Source organism: Hemiscyllium ocellatum, chromosome 26, assembly GCF_020745735.1.
Source record: "Hemiscyllium ocellatum isolate sHemOce1 chromosome 26, sHemOce1.pat.X.cur, whole genome shotgun sequence".
Lineage (NCBI taxonomy): Eukaryota > Metazoa > Chordata > Chondrichthyes > Orectolobiformes > Hemiscylliidae > Hemiscyllium > Hemiscyllium ocellatum.
Window position 1 is genome coordinate 34,453,408 of NC_083426.1, and position 18,130 is coordinate 34,471,537.

At 40.0% G+C, this 18,130-nt stretch overlaps 1 protein-coding gene across 12 annotated transcripts in view; it reads right to left on the reverse strand.

Annotated features, from left to right (window-relative positions):
- Positions 1 to 5,834: 5,834 nt before the first annotated feature.
- LOC132828406 (ladinin-1-like) overlaps positions 5,835 to 18,130 on the reverse strand; it is a 157,200-nt gene continuing 144,904 nt past the window's right edge. For 9 of the 12 annotated variants that reach the window (XM_060845483.1, XM_060845476.1, XM_060845480.1 and 6 more), the window contains 3 exons: positions 8,552 to 8,568; positions 7,709 to 7,766; positions 5,835 to 6,247 (listed from right to left, as the gene is read on the reverse strand). In XM_060845483.1, coding sequence (XP_060701466.1) covers positions 7,727 to 7,766; positions 8,552 to 8,568 — 57 coding nt within the window. In that variant the 3' untranslated portion in view covers positions 5,835 to 6,247; positions 7,709 to 7,726. The remainder of the gene's footprint in view (positions 6,248 to 7,708; positions 7,767 to 8,551; positions 8,569 to 18,130) is intronic. The other 3 variants (XM_060845477.1, XM_060845479.1, XM_060845478.1) reach the window with 3 other exon arrangements.

Consider the following 18,130-nt stretch of genomic DNA (forward strand, 5'->3'; position numbering starts at 1 on the left):
TTGACAGACAGAAGGCCTTTCTCATAGGTAACTGCTCACTATTCATGATGTAGAGGTGCTAATGTTGGACTGGAGTGGATGAGGTCAGATGTCGCACGACACCGGGTTATAGGGTAAAAGTGAGGACTGCAGATGCTGGAGATCAGAGTCGAGAGTGTGGTGCTGGAAAAGCTCAGCAGGTCAGGCAGCATCCAAAGATCAGGTGAATCAACGTTTCTGGCATAAACGTTGATTCTCCTGCTCCTTGGATGCTGCCTGATCTGCTGTGCTTTTCCAGCCCCACATTCGCGACACCAGGTTATGGTCACAAGATTTTGGAGCATTGGTAACTGATGATGGAGCAGTGCTCCAAAAGCTTGTGGATTCAAATTAACCTGTTGGTTTACAACCTGGCATTGTGTGATTTCTGACCTGGTCACTAGTTCATAGACCAATCAGCCACTGGTTGCTGGCTGAATCCCCATTTGTACACAACCTTGATTCCAGCTCTTCGGTACCATCTCCTACTATTGTTTGAATCAGCAACTTTGTATAAGCAGTATCTACAATGAAAGTCAGGTGACTTGCTTTCAAAATATACAATAATCCTTCAGCAATCGTTGGCTTCCCACTTCGCTCGTCAATTAAAAATCCAGAAATAATAAAAAAAAGACACAGTCTTTCGAACAGTCTGAATTTTTCCAAATTTTAACTGTTGATTTTGTGCAGTTTTGTGGAGTTACTCTGCATGATCTACAGTGAGTTTGTTTATGCAACGTTTTGCTGCCCTTGCCACTTAGGTATGCACTGCACCTCCACTCTCACACTATCTGGCAATGACCAGCTTCAGAAGTGCTTACTACTGCTAGGACCTTCTAAGTTTCCCATCATCTTTGAAATATATTTAAGGCCTAGTTTAAATTATTCATCAGTTCAAATGCTGCAAGCCCTACATGTTTACAAAGGGCACAAAATTGCCCATGTTATGGCTGATAGCAGCAAATTGACTCCTTGCTTTGGTGACAGGAACTTAGAGGTCCTGATGGATAGGGTGGTAAGGCAGGAGAGCTGTACTCTTTTTACAGGACTGCCAGAGGGTACCACATAACTAGGCCTTGCCAGCCTGGTCTAATGCTGTGACCAGATCAGTGCAGTTTCCATTGTCTGGAGGACAGCACTGCAATGCAGGAAGAAGGTTAATGGCTTTCTGCTCTCCACATGGATAAACAGCATCATTTTCTCTCTATCACCCAATAATCACTAACTCTGCCACTTGTATGGGACCACATTCTTCTATCTTTTTTGGATAATAGACTGAAATGAGAGTTGGACTTCTGAAGTGCACATTTTTAACTGTGCAAGACAACTTTGCTTTTCAAAGCAGTGAGATTGTTATTTTGAGGCTAAGTGCCATGAACCGTCTTTACATTAGGGAATAACTACTGGAAGACCACTCTTGAATTGGCTGAGCTCCAGTTTGCTACAAATCTGTAGATGCAGGGCAGCCAGAGACATCTAGAGACTATGAAGGAATGATGGCTTTCTCTACCTCACCCCCACTTCTCTCTCTCTCTCTCTCTCTTTCCATGTGGGTGAAAAAACAGAAGAAACAAGAAAGCTTCGAGGGGAGAATTCTAATAAAATAATACCTAGGTTCACAAGGTCAACTGTCAAATTGATAATCACACAACACCAGTTTATAGTCCAACAGGTTTAATTGGCAGCGCTAGCTTTCGGAGCGCCGCTCCTTCATCAGGCGGTTGTGGAGGGCACAATTGTAAGACACATAATTTATTGCTATATATAGCGGCGCTCCGAAAGCTAGTGCTTCCAATTAAACTTGTTGGACTATAACCTGGTGTTGTGTGATTTTTAACATCAAATTGAAAAACTATCACTTTTCAGACATCAGTGAGTCATCATTGGTGAAATCAAAAGGAGTTGTGAGTGATAATTTTACGTATCCTTGTGATGTGGACTTTTGAGCTCCAATCTTCCTGCCATTTCTTTTCTTCCATGATGTCTGTGTCAGAGTATCTGCCTTTTGCCTGTCACAAAAGTGACTGAGTGTATGTTTGTATTTGGGGTTTTTAAAGGGGGATCATTTAAATCACACAGTAATAGTTTGGGAATCCTTCCTTTTCTTGGACAATTGTGAAGGTTAAGTGTGTAAAATGATAGTTATTTTCTGTAAATTATAAAACCTGGTGTGAATTATGTCCATCGTGAATAGTAGTCAGTCAGGCAAATTGATCAGCTTCAGAAATTACAGGAAAAGCTCAGCAGGTCTGGAAGCATCTGTGGAGAGAAATCAATGTTAATGTTTCGAGTCCAGTGACCCTTCCTCAGATCAATTGATCAACTTGGTGATCTCATAGGGATTTTATGCACTTTGTGATTGCTTTTGGAAAAGTGGGAAATGCTGATCGGCACACTCATTCCGGTTATGACGTACTTCACACAGCTCCCATCAAAGACTCATAGTTTCCTGCACCCATTCTTGAATGCACCATATTCCTTCAATTGCTCTCACAGCCCCACCACACCCCACCCTTTCTGAGCTCTAGCTGTGATGGTGTACAGCTGCCACAATAATGTTGCACATGTTTTATAGCGTATATTGGAAGATATCAAATAAAGTTAAAAATCACAAAACATCAGGTTATAGTCCAACAGATTTATTTGGAAGCACTAGCTTTCGGAGCGCTGCTCCTTCAATAGGTGGTAGTGGAGTCAGATGATTGTGTGACTCCACGTGGTGAAAGAGCGGTGCTCTGAAAGCCAGTGCTTCCAAGTAAACTTGTTGGACTATAACCTGGTGCTGTGAGATTTTTAATTTTGTACTCCCAAGTCCAACACCAGCTTCTCCAAATCATGGCGTCAGATAGGCCTGTGTTGACCTCTCATCTTCAGGAGGGCTATGGTCCCTTCAACTCTGGACCTGGAGAAGCATCGAGGAGAAAGTGAGGTCTGCAGATGCTGGGGATCAGAGCTGAAAATGAGTTGCTGGAAAAGCGCAGCAGGTCAGGCAGCATCCAAGGAACAGGAAATTCGACGTTTCAGGCATAAGAAGGGCTTATGCCCGAAACGTCGAATTTCCTGTTCCTTAGATGCTGCCTGACCTGCTGCGCTTTTCCAGCAACACATTTTCAGACCTGGAGAAGCATGCACAACATTATATTTTCAACCTCCATCAGTCTGAGGCTTTGCAAAACTGTCATCTGCTGTGCATGAAGGGGTTATCCCATGTCTCGCAGTATCTATTTTTGTGTGACCCAAGCACTCTGGAAGTAGTCAGCTGGAAGCTTTGAGTTATTTAATATGTACACATCATGGTATGTCCCTGGATACCAAGTGCAGGCCTCCAAAAGCTGGCATTGATAGTCACAAATACATTGACCAGTGATGGACTGTATATTTTTATTTGTCAATGAACTCTACAGGCTGGTTGTGACATGCTCTCAAAGCAATGAAGTCTATAGCCCTGGTCACTTGGAATAAGCCAATGATGGTTGAGAATTCCACAGCCCAGGCTTCATGACTTCCTTTGTCATGAGGGAGAAACATGTTGCAGCTTTGATTTAGAATTTAGAAGGATCATTACAGTGTAAAAACAGTCCCTTTGGTCCAACAAGTGCACACCGACGCTCTGAAGAGTATCACATCCAAACCTATTCCCCTACCCTATTACTCTACATTTACCCCTGACTAATGCATCTAATCTACATATCCCTGAACATTATGGACAATTTAGCATGGCCAATTCACTTTACCTGCACATCTTTGGATTGTGGGAGGAAACCGGAGCACCTGTAGGAAACTCACTCAGACACGGGGAGAATGTGCAAACTGCACACAGACAGTTGCCAGAGGCTGGAATCGAACCCTGGTCCCTGGCACTGTGAGGCAGCAGTGCAAACCACTGAGCCACCGTGCTGCTCAAGCCTGGAGAAAATGACATTGACAATATTCTGATGCATTTACGTGTGAAGACTTGGGAGATACTAGCTAGTCCTTGAAGTGAGGCTGTGACAGCCACTGGGATGGGATGACACACAGTCCTTCTGAGTGTACATCCTTTTCCAGCCATGATTCTATTTGTTGATGATGGGTTGGAACATTTTTAATCAGTATCTCCATTTGGTTTCCTTGATCTGTGGAAAATGGCAGTGAGGTCTGTAGATACAGGGTTGTATTATTCTTCTCCGCTCTATTTAGATGATCATTTCCTCCCTCTCTATCTATAGGTTATGTGATGGCCACTGGAGTTTACTGCTCTTGCCGAGCTTGCTGATGATGTTGTAACTGTGTTTCCTCTACATTGTCTTCACATTTGGAGGAATGCTGCAATGACTTCAGTCACCGTGTAGATAATCTGTGTTGAATGGCATGGTGGCTCAGTGGCTAGCACTGCTGCCTCACAGTGGCAGGGACGCAGGTTTGATTCCAGCCTCTGGCAACTATCTATGTGGAGTTTGCACATTCTCCCCATGTTGGTGTGGGTTTAATCTGGGTGCTCCGGTGTCCTCACACAATCCAAAGATGTGCAGGTTAGGTAAATTGGCCATGCTCATTGTGTTCAGGCATGTGTAGGTTAGGTACATTAGTCAAGGGCAAATGTAGAGTAATAGGAAATGGGTTTGGGTGAGATACTCTTTGGAGGGTCGCTGTGGACTTGTTGAGTTGAAGGGCCTGTTTTCAAACTGTGAGGATTCAAAATGACAGAAAGAGAAGTATTTCATGAACAATATTCTGAAACCCTCACATCAATAACAATGAAGTCTTGTGATATGTCCTGAGCATGGACACTCTGCAAGGACATCAATGTCATGCCTTGATAAGGAGCTCTAAGATGTGTCACTTTATCCAAATGTATGCTTCACGATCAATGTGTCATTGCTACATTGCAGGAGTGGAATTCTTCCAATATGCTATTGTGTTAGACCCCCATCCACCCCAAAGGAAAGCCATGACTGCATGTCACAGGCTATTTTCTTCAATGTTTACAGGTCGGTGTGTGAATCTGGCAGCTCTGAAGCATTGTCTTCCACTGATAATTGTGAAATATATTTCAGAAATGCCAGCCCTGGTTGACACTGCTTTCTATCTCAAATTGTTGCCTCATACTGTCATCAAATCCTCAGTGAGTCAGTCCAATGAATCACTTTCTGAGGATTGAGTTGCCCACTTTCCCCATACCCCATGGTTTCTCCTTGATAAGCCCCATGAGCATTATTGTGCAAATCCCCAGGAGTGACCAGGGCCCAACTCCAGATTGGCTTGGTCAAGCAGCCAACAGAGCACAGCCCACTCCCTGGGTTGAAAAGCTAATTTCCCACTAATTGTTTTCCTGCTCTGAGATGGGTGTGCACAGCAACTTCCAAAGCTGCTATAGGAAATAATGTTGCTCCAAGCAGCTACAGGGAATAATGCTCCACAGCACCCTGACCAGTCTACCTATTACCCAGACTAGTTGCACTAGAGTTACAAGACTGATCATGGCCTAATTCTCTGGATGCAAGGACGCAGATCTCTGAACTCTGGCAGGACCGAATATCTTGCTGACCATGGCCAAAACCCATGGAATCAGGCAAGCCACTTGAGTGACTTTGACAGTACCATAATCTCCTTTGACCCCCCCACTATCCAACTGTCCTCTTTCAGACATGGCCAATTCCTTGAACCACATGTAGTGTGTTTGCTGTGTAAGTGGCTGGTACACACTTTAGGTTTGATGTTGATATACTTGTCTTGAAAATTTGCACAGGGTAATTTGTCCTTACACAACTTTTTATTGGAAAAAAGACATTTACTTACAAACCAAATGCAACATAAATAAACCACACTCTACACAATTTAAAGACCTAGTATCATTCTTCAAATTTATTTTTGAGAAAATAACTGAAATACAGTGAACATAATATTACATCTATAACATAAAAAAGTGTAAAATTTAAAGCCTCTTATTTTACAAGGTTTTGAACCTGATTTGTTCCCATGTTGCATTGGTTTAAATTGAAACACAATCACCTAAAAAAAGCAGTAGTATTGTTTTTCATGTCACATTACAATTTTGAAAGCATTTGAATCCCTTTATTAGAATATTATAGTTTTATTGTAAAATCACTCTTTCTGGAGAATTAGCTTGATCATGTCTGGGTAAAATATTAACCAACTTCAAGATTTAAGGAAAATAGTTACATTTTATGAATTCAGTTTGGTTCCAGGAATATAGAATTGCCTCCTTTTTCACTTTGACATGTTACTCCTGGTAATAAAAGAAGAAAAATATCAAAACATTGAAACAACAAATAACTTCTGAGAGCTTTCTATTCCTCATAAATCAAGAAACAATCCTATCTCTTTAAAAGCAATACAATTAGCAGTTTATTATAATGTGACATAGGAGTGTGAATTCTTACATTCATTAAATGGTCTGACATCATAAACAAACCTGGATATATATATGTGAATTATTACTTCTAGTGAAAGTGCAACCAAATTGAATGTCATTTCATTCCACTAGCACTACTGACTAGAATGAATCACACCTCTGTTTATGATGCACTACCATTACCTGCATAATAGCTTGTAGTATTTTGCCTATATAAATTGCAGCATGTAATCCAGATTGTTGCCATTGATACTATTACTCAATTGCTCTCCAAGCAATGACTGCAATGCTTTGAGTGTGGAAGCTCCATATTGTCAAGGGTAGAGGCTGGATCTTATTTTGTATCCAATGGAATGGTTATATAGAAATGCAATTCAGGAGGCACAGCTTATCAAAATCCCATGCCTCAAGTAAATTAGGGGACATTGAATGAAAATGCAGATGATGATTACAAAGCAATGCTCCTAATATCAAACACATATTTTGAAATTCTCTTCAGGGCATAGTTAGCTTTAAAATAAAAAAAATGCTGACTCCCTATAGTAAAGTTTTCTTTTTCTTCCTCTCCCCTTGGCTTCCAGAAGCCAACTCTTTAAAGGACAATTAAATGTTCCTCACTTTTTAAAATGAAAAATTGCAATGATTCTCGTCAGCCAGGAGTTGCATATTGATGTCTGGTAGTCCAAGCCCCACCCACCTGGTGCTCCCATCATGCCCTACACTGAACATGGGAGGATCTGAAAAATATATTTTAATGAGCTGATCACACTTTAAAGTACAAGACCAACTTGTGTAACTTCAGTTGTCATGATAGGGCTGTGAGGAAATGACCCCCACAGCTTTTGTTGCTTCCTTAAATGTTATTTCATGAGATAAATATCTACAAGGAAATATAGGTATATTTCCTATCAGAATACAATCAAATCACCCATCAAGTTAACTGAGACTCAAGTTAATTGAGTGGTTGTAATATCAGCCCTGTCAAAGATTAATCCTTGACAGTAGAGTGCTATTTTAAGGTTTAGTTAATTCAAAAGATAGATAATGTAAGACAAAGTTAAAAAAAGTCTCCACCCCAGTAGGACAAAAACAATTAAAAATTCAGTGGATTCACACTGCCAGAGTAACAAACTCAATGAAACATCTCTATTAAAATAGATTTCTCTAAAGTACTTAGGTGTGTCTGTCATTGTATGTTCAATAGAAGCAAAGTAGGAAATAACACATCATGCAAAAAATAAACAGCTGGCAACTCTGCAGCCACCTCCTAATAGATGAATGCACTGTCAAAACAAAATTAACATTTTAAATAGAAAGAAATTAAATTCCGCTCACCATGTTACAGGTGGCTTGTTAAGATGGTGTGAAAAAGCCCAGTGAAGCTGCTGTCCCTCTAAAAGTAATAGACGTGAATTTTCAAGCCTAGTTTTACACAAGGTTGCCTTTTTGGCAGAAACAATGGCTATATTATATCTGCACAGTGTTGATCATCAGATTATATTGAAAATTAAATGTAATGTACTTTTATATGCATAAAAGTTGTTGTGCATTAGTGCTGGAATATTTTTCAACTTTTGTGGCATTTTTACTCACCTGTAAGTTTTATTCCCATTTGATAAAACATACTCTTCCTTCAACGCTGTCCCAACAAAATGTCTCCAAATTATGTCCTAAACTAACAAGTTTATTTCTGGTTACATCATTGCTATTTCTCTTTTCTGCATCTACCATCACTGTGACTTCACCCCATGAGATTGCTGAAAGGTTATTCTCAGGATCATTGCTCATTAGGAAGTGAATATTGCAGAAATATATTTCATATAAGATCGACTGAGTCAGCAGAGAGGAGATTTTAACTCATTTTGCTTTATTAGTTCCGATTTGAGGCTAAGATTTCAGCTGAAAAGTTAGTTTGACAACCCACAGTGCCACCTCAGTTGTATTAGAAGTGTGGGCTCAAAGCAAGTATCCATGCAATTGAAAGATGAAACACAATATGAGTCCATGTAAAATTCCTGCAAGTTAGCCACAGCAAGTTAGTTTCACTTATTAAGGACATACATTAATAGCATGCAACATCATGCAGTTTCAGTTCAGATATGTTAGTCACCCAAAGTTTTAGATAGTTGTAGAATGAGGCAAACCACATTTTTATAAAAAAAAAGACAATTTCCTTACTTTGCATGGAGTTCCTTCTGAAAGAAGAACATTAATCAAGTGAATATTTCACGTTCACAGTAAACAACAAGCTGATGTTTGCTGTGTAAGCAATATTGTCAACAGTTCAGAATTATACTTTAATTATTCTACATGTTCTATTCCAAGAAACTGGAATTGATCAGTTACTGACACCATATATTTTGTTTTGTAAATATCAAAAGTGCTAAGAGAAAAACAAGCTTTTATGTTTTATTTAAGTATTGTATTTTATGATATAACAATGAAATTGAGGGTTTTGCTGCTTTTCATATGGCAACATTTAAATTAAATATCAAATAATCTGCAAAATTTACAATAGATTAGGATCTTCAAAGCTCCCATTTAGTACTTGGTTGAAAATGCTAAGTGGAATATTCAATAGCTATATAATAAAAACATTCATACTGCCTCAATAGGAAATAAATTTTTAATGAGTATTAATGCTGCTAATGTTATATGAAACTCTAGAACTGTTGAAGGGTCACTGAACCTGAAATGCTGACTTTCCTTTCTCTCCACAGATGCTGCCATACCTGCTGAGTTTCTCCAGTAATTTCTGGTTCAGTTAGTGCAACTTTTATAAGCCTATGATAACAAATTACGCCATTGATATGGTTTCTTCTTTATTTACAAACCTAATCGGCACTTCGAATCGAGAACATAGAGCAGTAGAGCGTAGGAACAGTCCTTTGGCCAATTGTGTCTATACCAACTACTGTGCCAGTCTGAACTAATCCCACCTACCTGCATGTGGTCCATACCCCTCTATTCCCTCTCTGTTCATGTGTCTGTCTAAATGTCTCTTAAATGTTGCTCTTGTATCTGCTTCTACTACCTCCCCTGGCAGTGTGTTATAGGCATCCACTACTCTCTTGTGTAAAACAAAATCTTGGCTTGCACATCTCCTTTAAACTTGCCCTGTCTCAACCTAAAACTATTCCTAGTAGTATTTGATATTTCCATCCTGGGAAAAAGGATCTGACTATCCATCCTATCTGTGTCTCTCATAATTTTATATACTTCTAACATGACACCCCCTCAGCTTCTGACGCTCCAGTGGAAACAATCCAAGTTTGTCCACCCTCTCTTTATAGCAAATACAGTCCACACAAGGCAACATCCTGATAAACCTCTTTTGCGCCCTTTCCAAAGCCTTCCAATCCTTCCTGCAGGTTGGTGACCAGAACTACATAAAATACTCCAAATGTGGCCTAACTAAAAGTTTTATACAGCTGCAACATGACTTGCCAACTTTATACTCAATGCCCCAATGAAGGCAAGTATGCCATGTGCATTCTTTACCACCTTATCAACTTGGGTTCCCTCTTTCAGGGAGCTATGCACTCGCTTCCCAGGATCCCTGTTTCTGTCAATGCTCCTCCAAAACATCCTGCCATTTACTGTATACATTCATCTTGTATTTGATGACCCAAAATGCATCATCTCACACTTGTCCAGATTAAACTTCATCTGCCATTTTTTTCTCCTGAGAAAAATGATTTTTCTCCCACTGTATTCTTTAATGATCTTCCTCACTAACTACAACTCCACTAATTTCCATGTCATCTACAAATGTACTAATTAGACTATCTACATTTTCATTCTTTTTTTATTCATTTGTGGGAAGAGGGCATCGCTGTATGGCTAGCATTTATTGCCTGTCCCTAGGTACCCTTGAGAAGGTGGTGGTGAGCTGTTGTGTGTCTGTCCAAATGTCTCTTAAATGTTGCTATCGTATCTGCTTCTACCACCTCCCCTGGTGGTGTGTTATAGGCACCCACCACCCTCTGTGTAAAATAAAAACCTACCTCGCACATCTCCTTTAAACTTTCCCCATTTCATTTTTAACCTATGCTCCCTAATATTTGATATTTCCACCCTGGGAAAAAAGATTCCAACTATCCACCTTATCCATGCTTTCTTATTATGCAAAAAGAGGAGTAACAATGTTCATGATTCCACTTCAAACTTTATCTTCACTCCCCTCCCTGAGGTAGTAAGACTGCTGCTTATCTGCTCATCAGATGAAACTGCCAACAAAAAGTTAGGATCCAGTGGTCTATATCTTAGCCTTTTGTAACTGATCCATTACCCACTTTACCTCCACACTGGAGCTGCTGGGAGAGGACTAGCAATTAGTGAAAGGTCTGAGCATGTTGCTTTTTGCAAGAGAAGGCTCAATTGTGGCCTACTGTTACTTCCCTCAGTCCTCAAAAGATTTTTTTTGGCTTTGCAGTCTCTTATTCTTTAGAGTAATGTCCTTAACATATGATACTGCCTATCCATGACAAGCTCCAAACTGGTGGTAGAGCTCCTGCAGAAAGATCTGCAGCTGAATGACTATTGCTTCAAAATTGAGACATGCTGTGACATTAGGTCTAGGTATGGGAATGAAAGCCCCATAGCATTGACAACAGATGAAGAGTATATCATCTCTGCATCCCTTGCTATTGTAGAAGGACACAGCTGCTTGCTATTTAAAGATATAGCATTGTAGAAGGCTCGCCAGATGCATACTAAATCATTTTTCTTTGCTTCCAAGAGGTCAGATGGGATGCATTAAATCAGCTACTAAACAGCAACAGTTAATGGACTATTCCAACAAGTCAATTTAAAACAAGAGATGGGTTGATGGATTGGTATTGCAATCACAATCTTTAAATGTATTTACTGATTGTTCTTTCAACAGCCTGAGTTTGTTTTCATACATAATAAGCAAAGTCCTAGGCCACATTACACTCCCAAATGGGAACTGAATAAATCCAGTTTAGAAGTGGCAGGCTTGTCCCATTTTAATCAAGGCTAATGAGTTTTTACCCTTTATTAGGGATGGCATTGAACATTACATTGAGCAATCTATGCTTCACTATACAGGGCATTGTTGAGAACACATCTTGAATACTGACTGCAATTTTGGACTTCTTATTTGAGGGTAGAATTGATTATGGTTCTCAGGAGGTTTATAAGATTGATATCTCAAATGAGTGGGTTGCTTTGTGATGATAAGTTAGCCAGGCTAGATTTATTTTGACTGGAATTTAGAAGAATGAGGAGTGACTTGATTAAAGTGTATAAGAAACTGTCGTGTCTTGACAAGGTGGCTGTGGAAACAATGCTATCTTTTGGACGGCAAATCCAGTACTGGGGGCACGAGGACTCATTCTTTTAGGATACAGATGAGGAAATTTATAGTCCTCTTGGAAGGTTGTGTCAATTTGCAAACTTCAGATGATGGTGGAAGAGGGCTGATTGAATACGGGACAGATAGAGAAGATATTGGGAGCAGATGTGAATGTGGAATTCAGAACATAAATAGATCAGCCATGATGTCATTGAATGGCAGAATAGGCTTTTCTTTTTTGACTTCCGGGTGGAATTTTCTATCACAGAATGTTGTGAAGGTCAAATCACTGAATGTATTTACTAAATAAATAAATAAAGATAAATTTCTAGAGGTTAAATGTATTGAGGGGTAAGAGGTGAAAATGGGAGTATGGACTCAAGATGGTGTTGAATGGTGGAGTAGACTCAGTGGGCTGAATGGACTGCCCCTATTTTCACATCCTGACAAAAACTGCAGGTGGTGGTTGTAATGCAAACAGCTGACTGTTCATTAAAATTATGTTACTCTGGCATAGTAAATTGGAAATGGAGGGAATGTGGTGTGTTTGAGGTTGAATACTAGAACAGGGAATGCCCAAGGATTCCTGGTGACTCCAAGAGAAGCATTCCTGCTTCTCCTTGAACACAAAAAAAACCCTGAAGCAAAAGTAATCCCCTTGCATCTCATTTCAGGTCATTGCTTCATTCTTGACAGCTCTGACCTGTCAGGGTAGTTATTGCTGCTTTTCCACTCGGTCATGAAGTTAAAATTGCTGGCCGTGCACCATTTACAAAAGTATAATTTACTTATTTAAAGAATAGTCCACTAATTTGAAGCAGTCCTCTACTTCAAAGTGTAATTTATTTTTCATTCATGCAACGTGAATGTCACCAACAAGGCCAGCATCTCTTGACCATCTCGAAGCCCTGAAGAGTCCTGAGGCATTGCTGTGATGTTGGAGTCACATGTAGGCCAAACTTGGTAAGGGTGGCAGATTTCTTTCACCATTAGTGAACCAAATGGGCTTTTACAACTTTCAATAGTAGTTCTTATGGTTAACTAACTTTATTTAAATTCCACCAGTTATTATGGTGGATTTTGGAGACATGCCCTCTGAACATGAAGGAGGGTCACTGGACTCAAAACATGAACTCTCTCCACTGATGCTGCCAGACCTGCTGAGTGTTCCCCCAGACTGACGTGTCTATCACATTCTCTACTTTTGGAGCACATTGAGTTGAAATCTCAATGGGAAATTTGCAGACCTTAAATTTAGCAAAACCTCTTAGACAGTTCTTACAGCAGTGAAATTAAAAACAGATTGGCTTCAAATAATTTTGAATATTGAAATTCAAAAGTAGTCTGTTTGTTGAACATGTAAAATTATTTATTTCAGATCACTGAGAAGATTTAAATTTTTTTTTTGTAAATTTGCAGCCCACTGTAATTCTGCCTTTTAAAGAAGACTAGCCTTTTCCTGAAAGGTTCAAGACATTTTAGAATCATATTGACTTTAACGCAGCTTTACAGGAAATTTAAGTTCAATAGCTTAATGTTCTTTTATCCAAATAGTTGACAGTAGAATACCAAACAAATACACTTAGTGAACAACAGCAAAACACTATAAATGTCGGAAATCAAAAATCAGAAAAATATATTAAATGCATACTTGTCATTATCATCAAAATGTTTTTATATCCTCTATTTTATTTTTTCTTCTGCTAAAAATTAAATCAACGAGCAATGCAAAAATCAAAAACAAAATCACAACGTATGGCTATTCTCATGCATCAGGAATAACTCATGCTATGTGTCTTTAAAGACAGGAATGTGTAGCTTATGTGAGGATTTACTGTAACAACAACATATGCCAGTTGCTGAATGCCATACACTAGAGTGGATTATTTTCCTTCTGACAGTGTGGAGTAGCCCCATGCCTTTAGCAATTATCATGATGGCATACTCTAGTGGAAGGCAGTGGCTCAAAACAGCAAATAATTCCCACTTATGTTAAAAAAATACTAGAATGTTCATAATATGAGAATTTGTTCCTATTGTATCTGTTTCCAAAACAGGTAACAACTAAATGGACCTCACGCTAAGCTTTAAACACAAGAAGGCCCTATAATTAGCAAGCAATAAAATAGAAAAGTGTCAACGCTAAGTAGCAGTCCACTTACCTCTGCCTTGAAGTTTGATAGGTTTACTCATGTACAATGGTTTGAATACTGGCTGCACAATGTCAGCACTGACAGAATAGTCCATCAGGGCTTTGAAAAGAATTCCAGGAATTGTTAACTTACCTCACACTTGCTCTGAATGTTATTTTAAATGCTGCTACATGTCAACTTTTGTATCTTGATTCTGGCTTAAGCTTTTGGCTGACTTTTTAAACTGTTGCAAGTATAAATTAGAAAACAAATATTCAGTGAGAGGCTCTCTTGTTTTGGGTGACTTGAAAAGCACAGAAAATAAAAGAAGGAAGTGAGACAGATCAGATGAGCAGCAGCAATCAGTAAAAGCCAAGGCACACCATCCTCCCTTGCAGAAAAATTGTCTTCACAAACTCCATTTCTCCAGGGAGATAATTAATTAATTAATAACTCAGAGAATCTGACCTTCAGCTAATTTCAAGCCCGACCAGAAAACCGCTCATGCTCCTGAGGTTCAAAACAGCTCAACTGATAAAAGTAAATTTACTTCTACTCATTTACAAGTTCAAATATTCTGGCGAGAATTTTAGTCTCCCAAATCTATATTAGAAGGCATCATTTGAAGCTGAGGAATGGATGAATAGTGCATGATTAATGGCAAATATTACCAATATATAACTATCACAACACCCCTTGCTTTCATTGTTTATTTTTTATGGCACAGATATAAGCTAATTATACAAGAGGATAACTATTTATTGCTGCACCTTGATTTCTCCAATGGCTGCCAACAAAAATCAAGTTCAAATCTGACAAGAGTGACAATTTGACAAAAGGTGGAAAATCAAATTCTGCACAGTAAGAACAAACTGACAAACTGCAGCAAGGGTGTGGAATATTTGTATTTTGCCAAGTACAATGAATCATAGAGTCAGAGTTGTATAGCATGGAAACAGACCCTTCAGTCCAACTCATTCATGCAACCAAATTTCCGTTTGCCAGCATTTGACACATATCCCTCTAAACCCTTCCTTGTCATATACCCATCCAGATGCCTTTTAAATGTTGTTACTGTACCAGCCTCCACCACTTCCTCTGGCAGCTCATTCCATACATGCACCATCCCCTGTGTGAAAAAGTTGCCCTTAGGTACCTTTCATTGCCTGTCCCTAGTTGCCCTTGAGAAGGTGGTGATGCATTGTTTTCTGCAACGGCTGCAGTCCATATGCTGCAGGTAGACCTATAATGCTACTAGGGATGGAGGTTCCAGGATTTTGACCCAATGACATGAAGGAACAGTGTTATATTTCAAAGTCAGGATGGTTAGTGGCTTGGAGGGAAACTTACAAGTAGTAGTACTCTCACGTATCTGCAGCCCTTGTATTTCCAGATGATGCTTGTTTGGAAAATGCCATCTAAGGAGCTTTGGTGAATTTCTGCAGTGCATCTTGTAACTAAGTATCGAGCATCAGTGGTGAAGAGATTGAATGTTTGTGGATGTGGAGTCAGTCAAGAGGGCTGCTTTGACATGGATGGTGTCAAGCCTCTTGAGCATTGTTAAAGTGGTACTCATCAGTGGAAAAATGCAGTGTTTGGCACACTTGCCTTCATTGGTCAGAACATTGATGTAGGAGTTGGAACATCAAGTTGCGGGCACTTTCAGAATACAGTGTACGATTCTGGCTACCCTTCAATTGGGTGGATGCTGTTAAACTTGAGAGTGTGCAGAAACGATTTACAAGGATGTTGGAGGATTTGAGTTTTAGGGAGAGGCCGAATAGGCTGGGGCTTTTTTCTCTCTGAAAGAGGGGCATGGGTGAATAGCCAAGATCTTTTTCCTAGGATGACATAGATTTAAAGTAAGAGGGAAAAGATTTAAAAAGGAGCTGAGGGGTTGTTTTTTTTCACAGAAGGTGGTGCTTGTACGGAACAAGCTGCCAGAGGAAGTGGTAGATGCTGGTACAATTACAATATTAAAATGCATCTGGATGGGTATATGAATACGAAGGGCTGAGGGGGATATGGGCCAAATGCTGGCAAATGGGATTAGGTCAGATTGGGATGTCTGGATGATGTGGACAGGTTGGACTGAAGAGACTGTTTCCGATATGTATGATTCTAAGTGGACAGTATTCCATCATATTCCTGTCCTGTACCTTACAGATAATGGACAGGCTTTGAAGAATCAGGAAGTGAGCTACTCATTACAGTATTCCTAGCCTCTAACTTGGTCTTAGAGCCTGGTGTATTTCTATGGTTCGTCTTGTTCAGGTTCTGGTGAATGGTAATTCAGGAATGTTGAGGGTGGGGATTCTTGATGGTAACGTAATTGAATATCAAGGGATGGTGGTTAGATGGTCTCCTATTGGAGATAGTCACTGCCTGGCATTTATGTGGCATGGATGTAACTTTCCATTTTTCAGGTCTTGCTGCATTGGAATATCCACTGCTTCACTACCTGAGGAGTTACAAATGGGGCTGAACATTGTGCAGTCAGCAACAAACATCCCCACTTCTGATTTTATGATGGATGGAAGATCATTGATGAAGCAGCTGGAGATGGTGGGGCAAAAGTGAGGATTGCAGATGCTGGAGATCAGAGTCTAGATTAGACTGGAGATGGTTGGGCCTATGACATTATCGTGAGGATCTCCTGCAGAGATGTCCTGGTGCTGAGATGACAGGCTTCCAACAACCACGACCATTATCCTATGTGCTATCCTATCCAACTCATGGAAAGAGTTTGCCCCCTGATACCCATTGATTTCAGATTTGATAGGGCTCCTTGATGCCACACTCAGTCAAGTGAGGCCCTGATGTCAAAGTCTGTCACTCTCACCTCAACTCTTTTGTCCATGTTTGAACCAAGGCTGTGATGAGATCAGGGGTTGAACCCAAACTCAATGTCAGTGAGAAGGTTTTTGCTGAGTAGGTGCTGCTTGATAGCACTGTTGATGACAGCTTTCATCACTTTACTAATTAGACACTAATGGGGCAGTAATTGGCTGAGTTGGATTTGTCCTGATTTTTGTGTACAGGACATACTGGGCTATTTTCCACTTGACTGAATGGATGCCAATGTTGTAGCTGCAGTAGTACAGCTTGGCCAAAAGTGTGAAAAGTTCTGAAGCACATGTCTTCAGTCCTGTTGCCCATCACCTTTGCAGAATTCAGTGCCTCCAACTATTTTGTAATGTCATATGCAATGAATCAAATTGACTAACAATTGTCATTCATGATGTTGGGGGGCCTCAAAAGGAGGCTAAGATGGATCATTCATTCAGCACTCCTGGCTGAAGATTGTTGTGAAACTTTCTGCTTTTTCTTTTGTAATGATGAGCCAAGGTCTCCCATAACTGAGGATGGGTATATTTGTGTAGCCTCTTCCTCCCGTGGGTTGTTCATTGTCTATCACCATTCATGGCCAAAAGTGGCAGAACTGCAGAACTTAGATCTGATCCATTTGTGTGGGATTCTTGGCTCTGTCGATCACTGCTTTAACAGGAGAAAGTGACGCTGGACATCAGAGTCAAAACGTGTGGCGCTCGAAAAGCACAGCAAGTGAGGCAGCGTCCGAGGAGCAGGAGAATTGGCGTTTTGGGCATAAGCCCTCCATCAGGAATGAGAAACACCTATGTTGTCCTTTTATTGATTTCACCAGATTAACACCTCATAGAATCATTTTTAGGTCAGCATTGTGCTACTTCTGTCATGACTTTCTGAGCTATAACTGCTGCAAATGTGTTGCTGGTCAAAGCACAGCAGGTTAGGCAGCATCTCAGGAATAGAGAATTCGACGTTTCGAGCATAAGCCCTTCATCATGATTCCTGATGAAGGGCTTATGCTCGAAACGTCGAATTCTCTATTCCTGAGATGCTGCCTAACCTGCTGTGCTTTGACCAGCAACACATTTGCAGCTGTGATCTCCAGCATCTGCAGACCTCATTTTTTACTTTCTGAGCTATAAGTTGAACCAGGATCATGACCATTGCGGGTTATAATGGAGTAACCAGGATTGATACACTTTCTTAACAATAATGATAGAGTAGGGTATATGCTGAACCATGAGATCACAGATTACATTGGCATGAGCAATTGTGTACAGTTAGTGAAGATCAGTGTACAAATTAACATAATTGAACATAGATCAATTAACTATGACAATCAGTCAAGGTTTTTTGTACTGGAAATGTATTTTAAATTCATTTTTAGTGAGGAAGACATACAGCACAGAAACTGCCTGACTCGTCCATGCACAAGAAGTTTCCCCAAACTAAATGCCCATATCCGCCATGTACCAA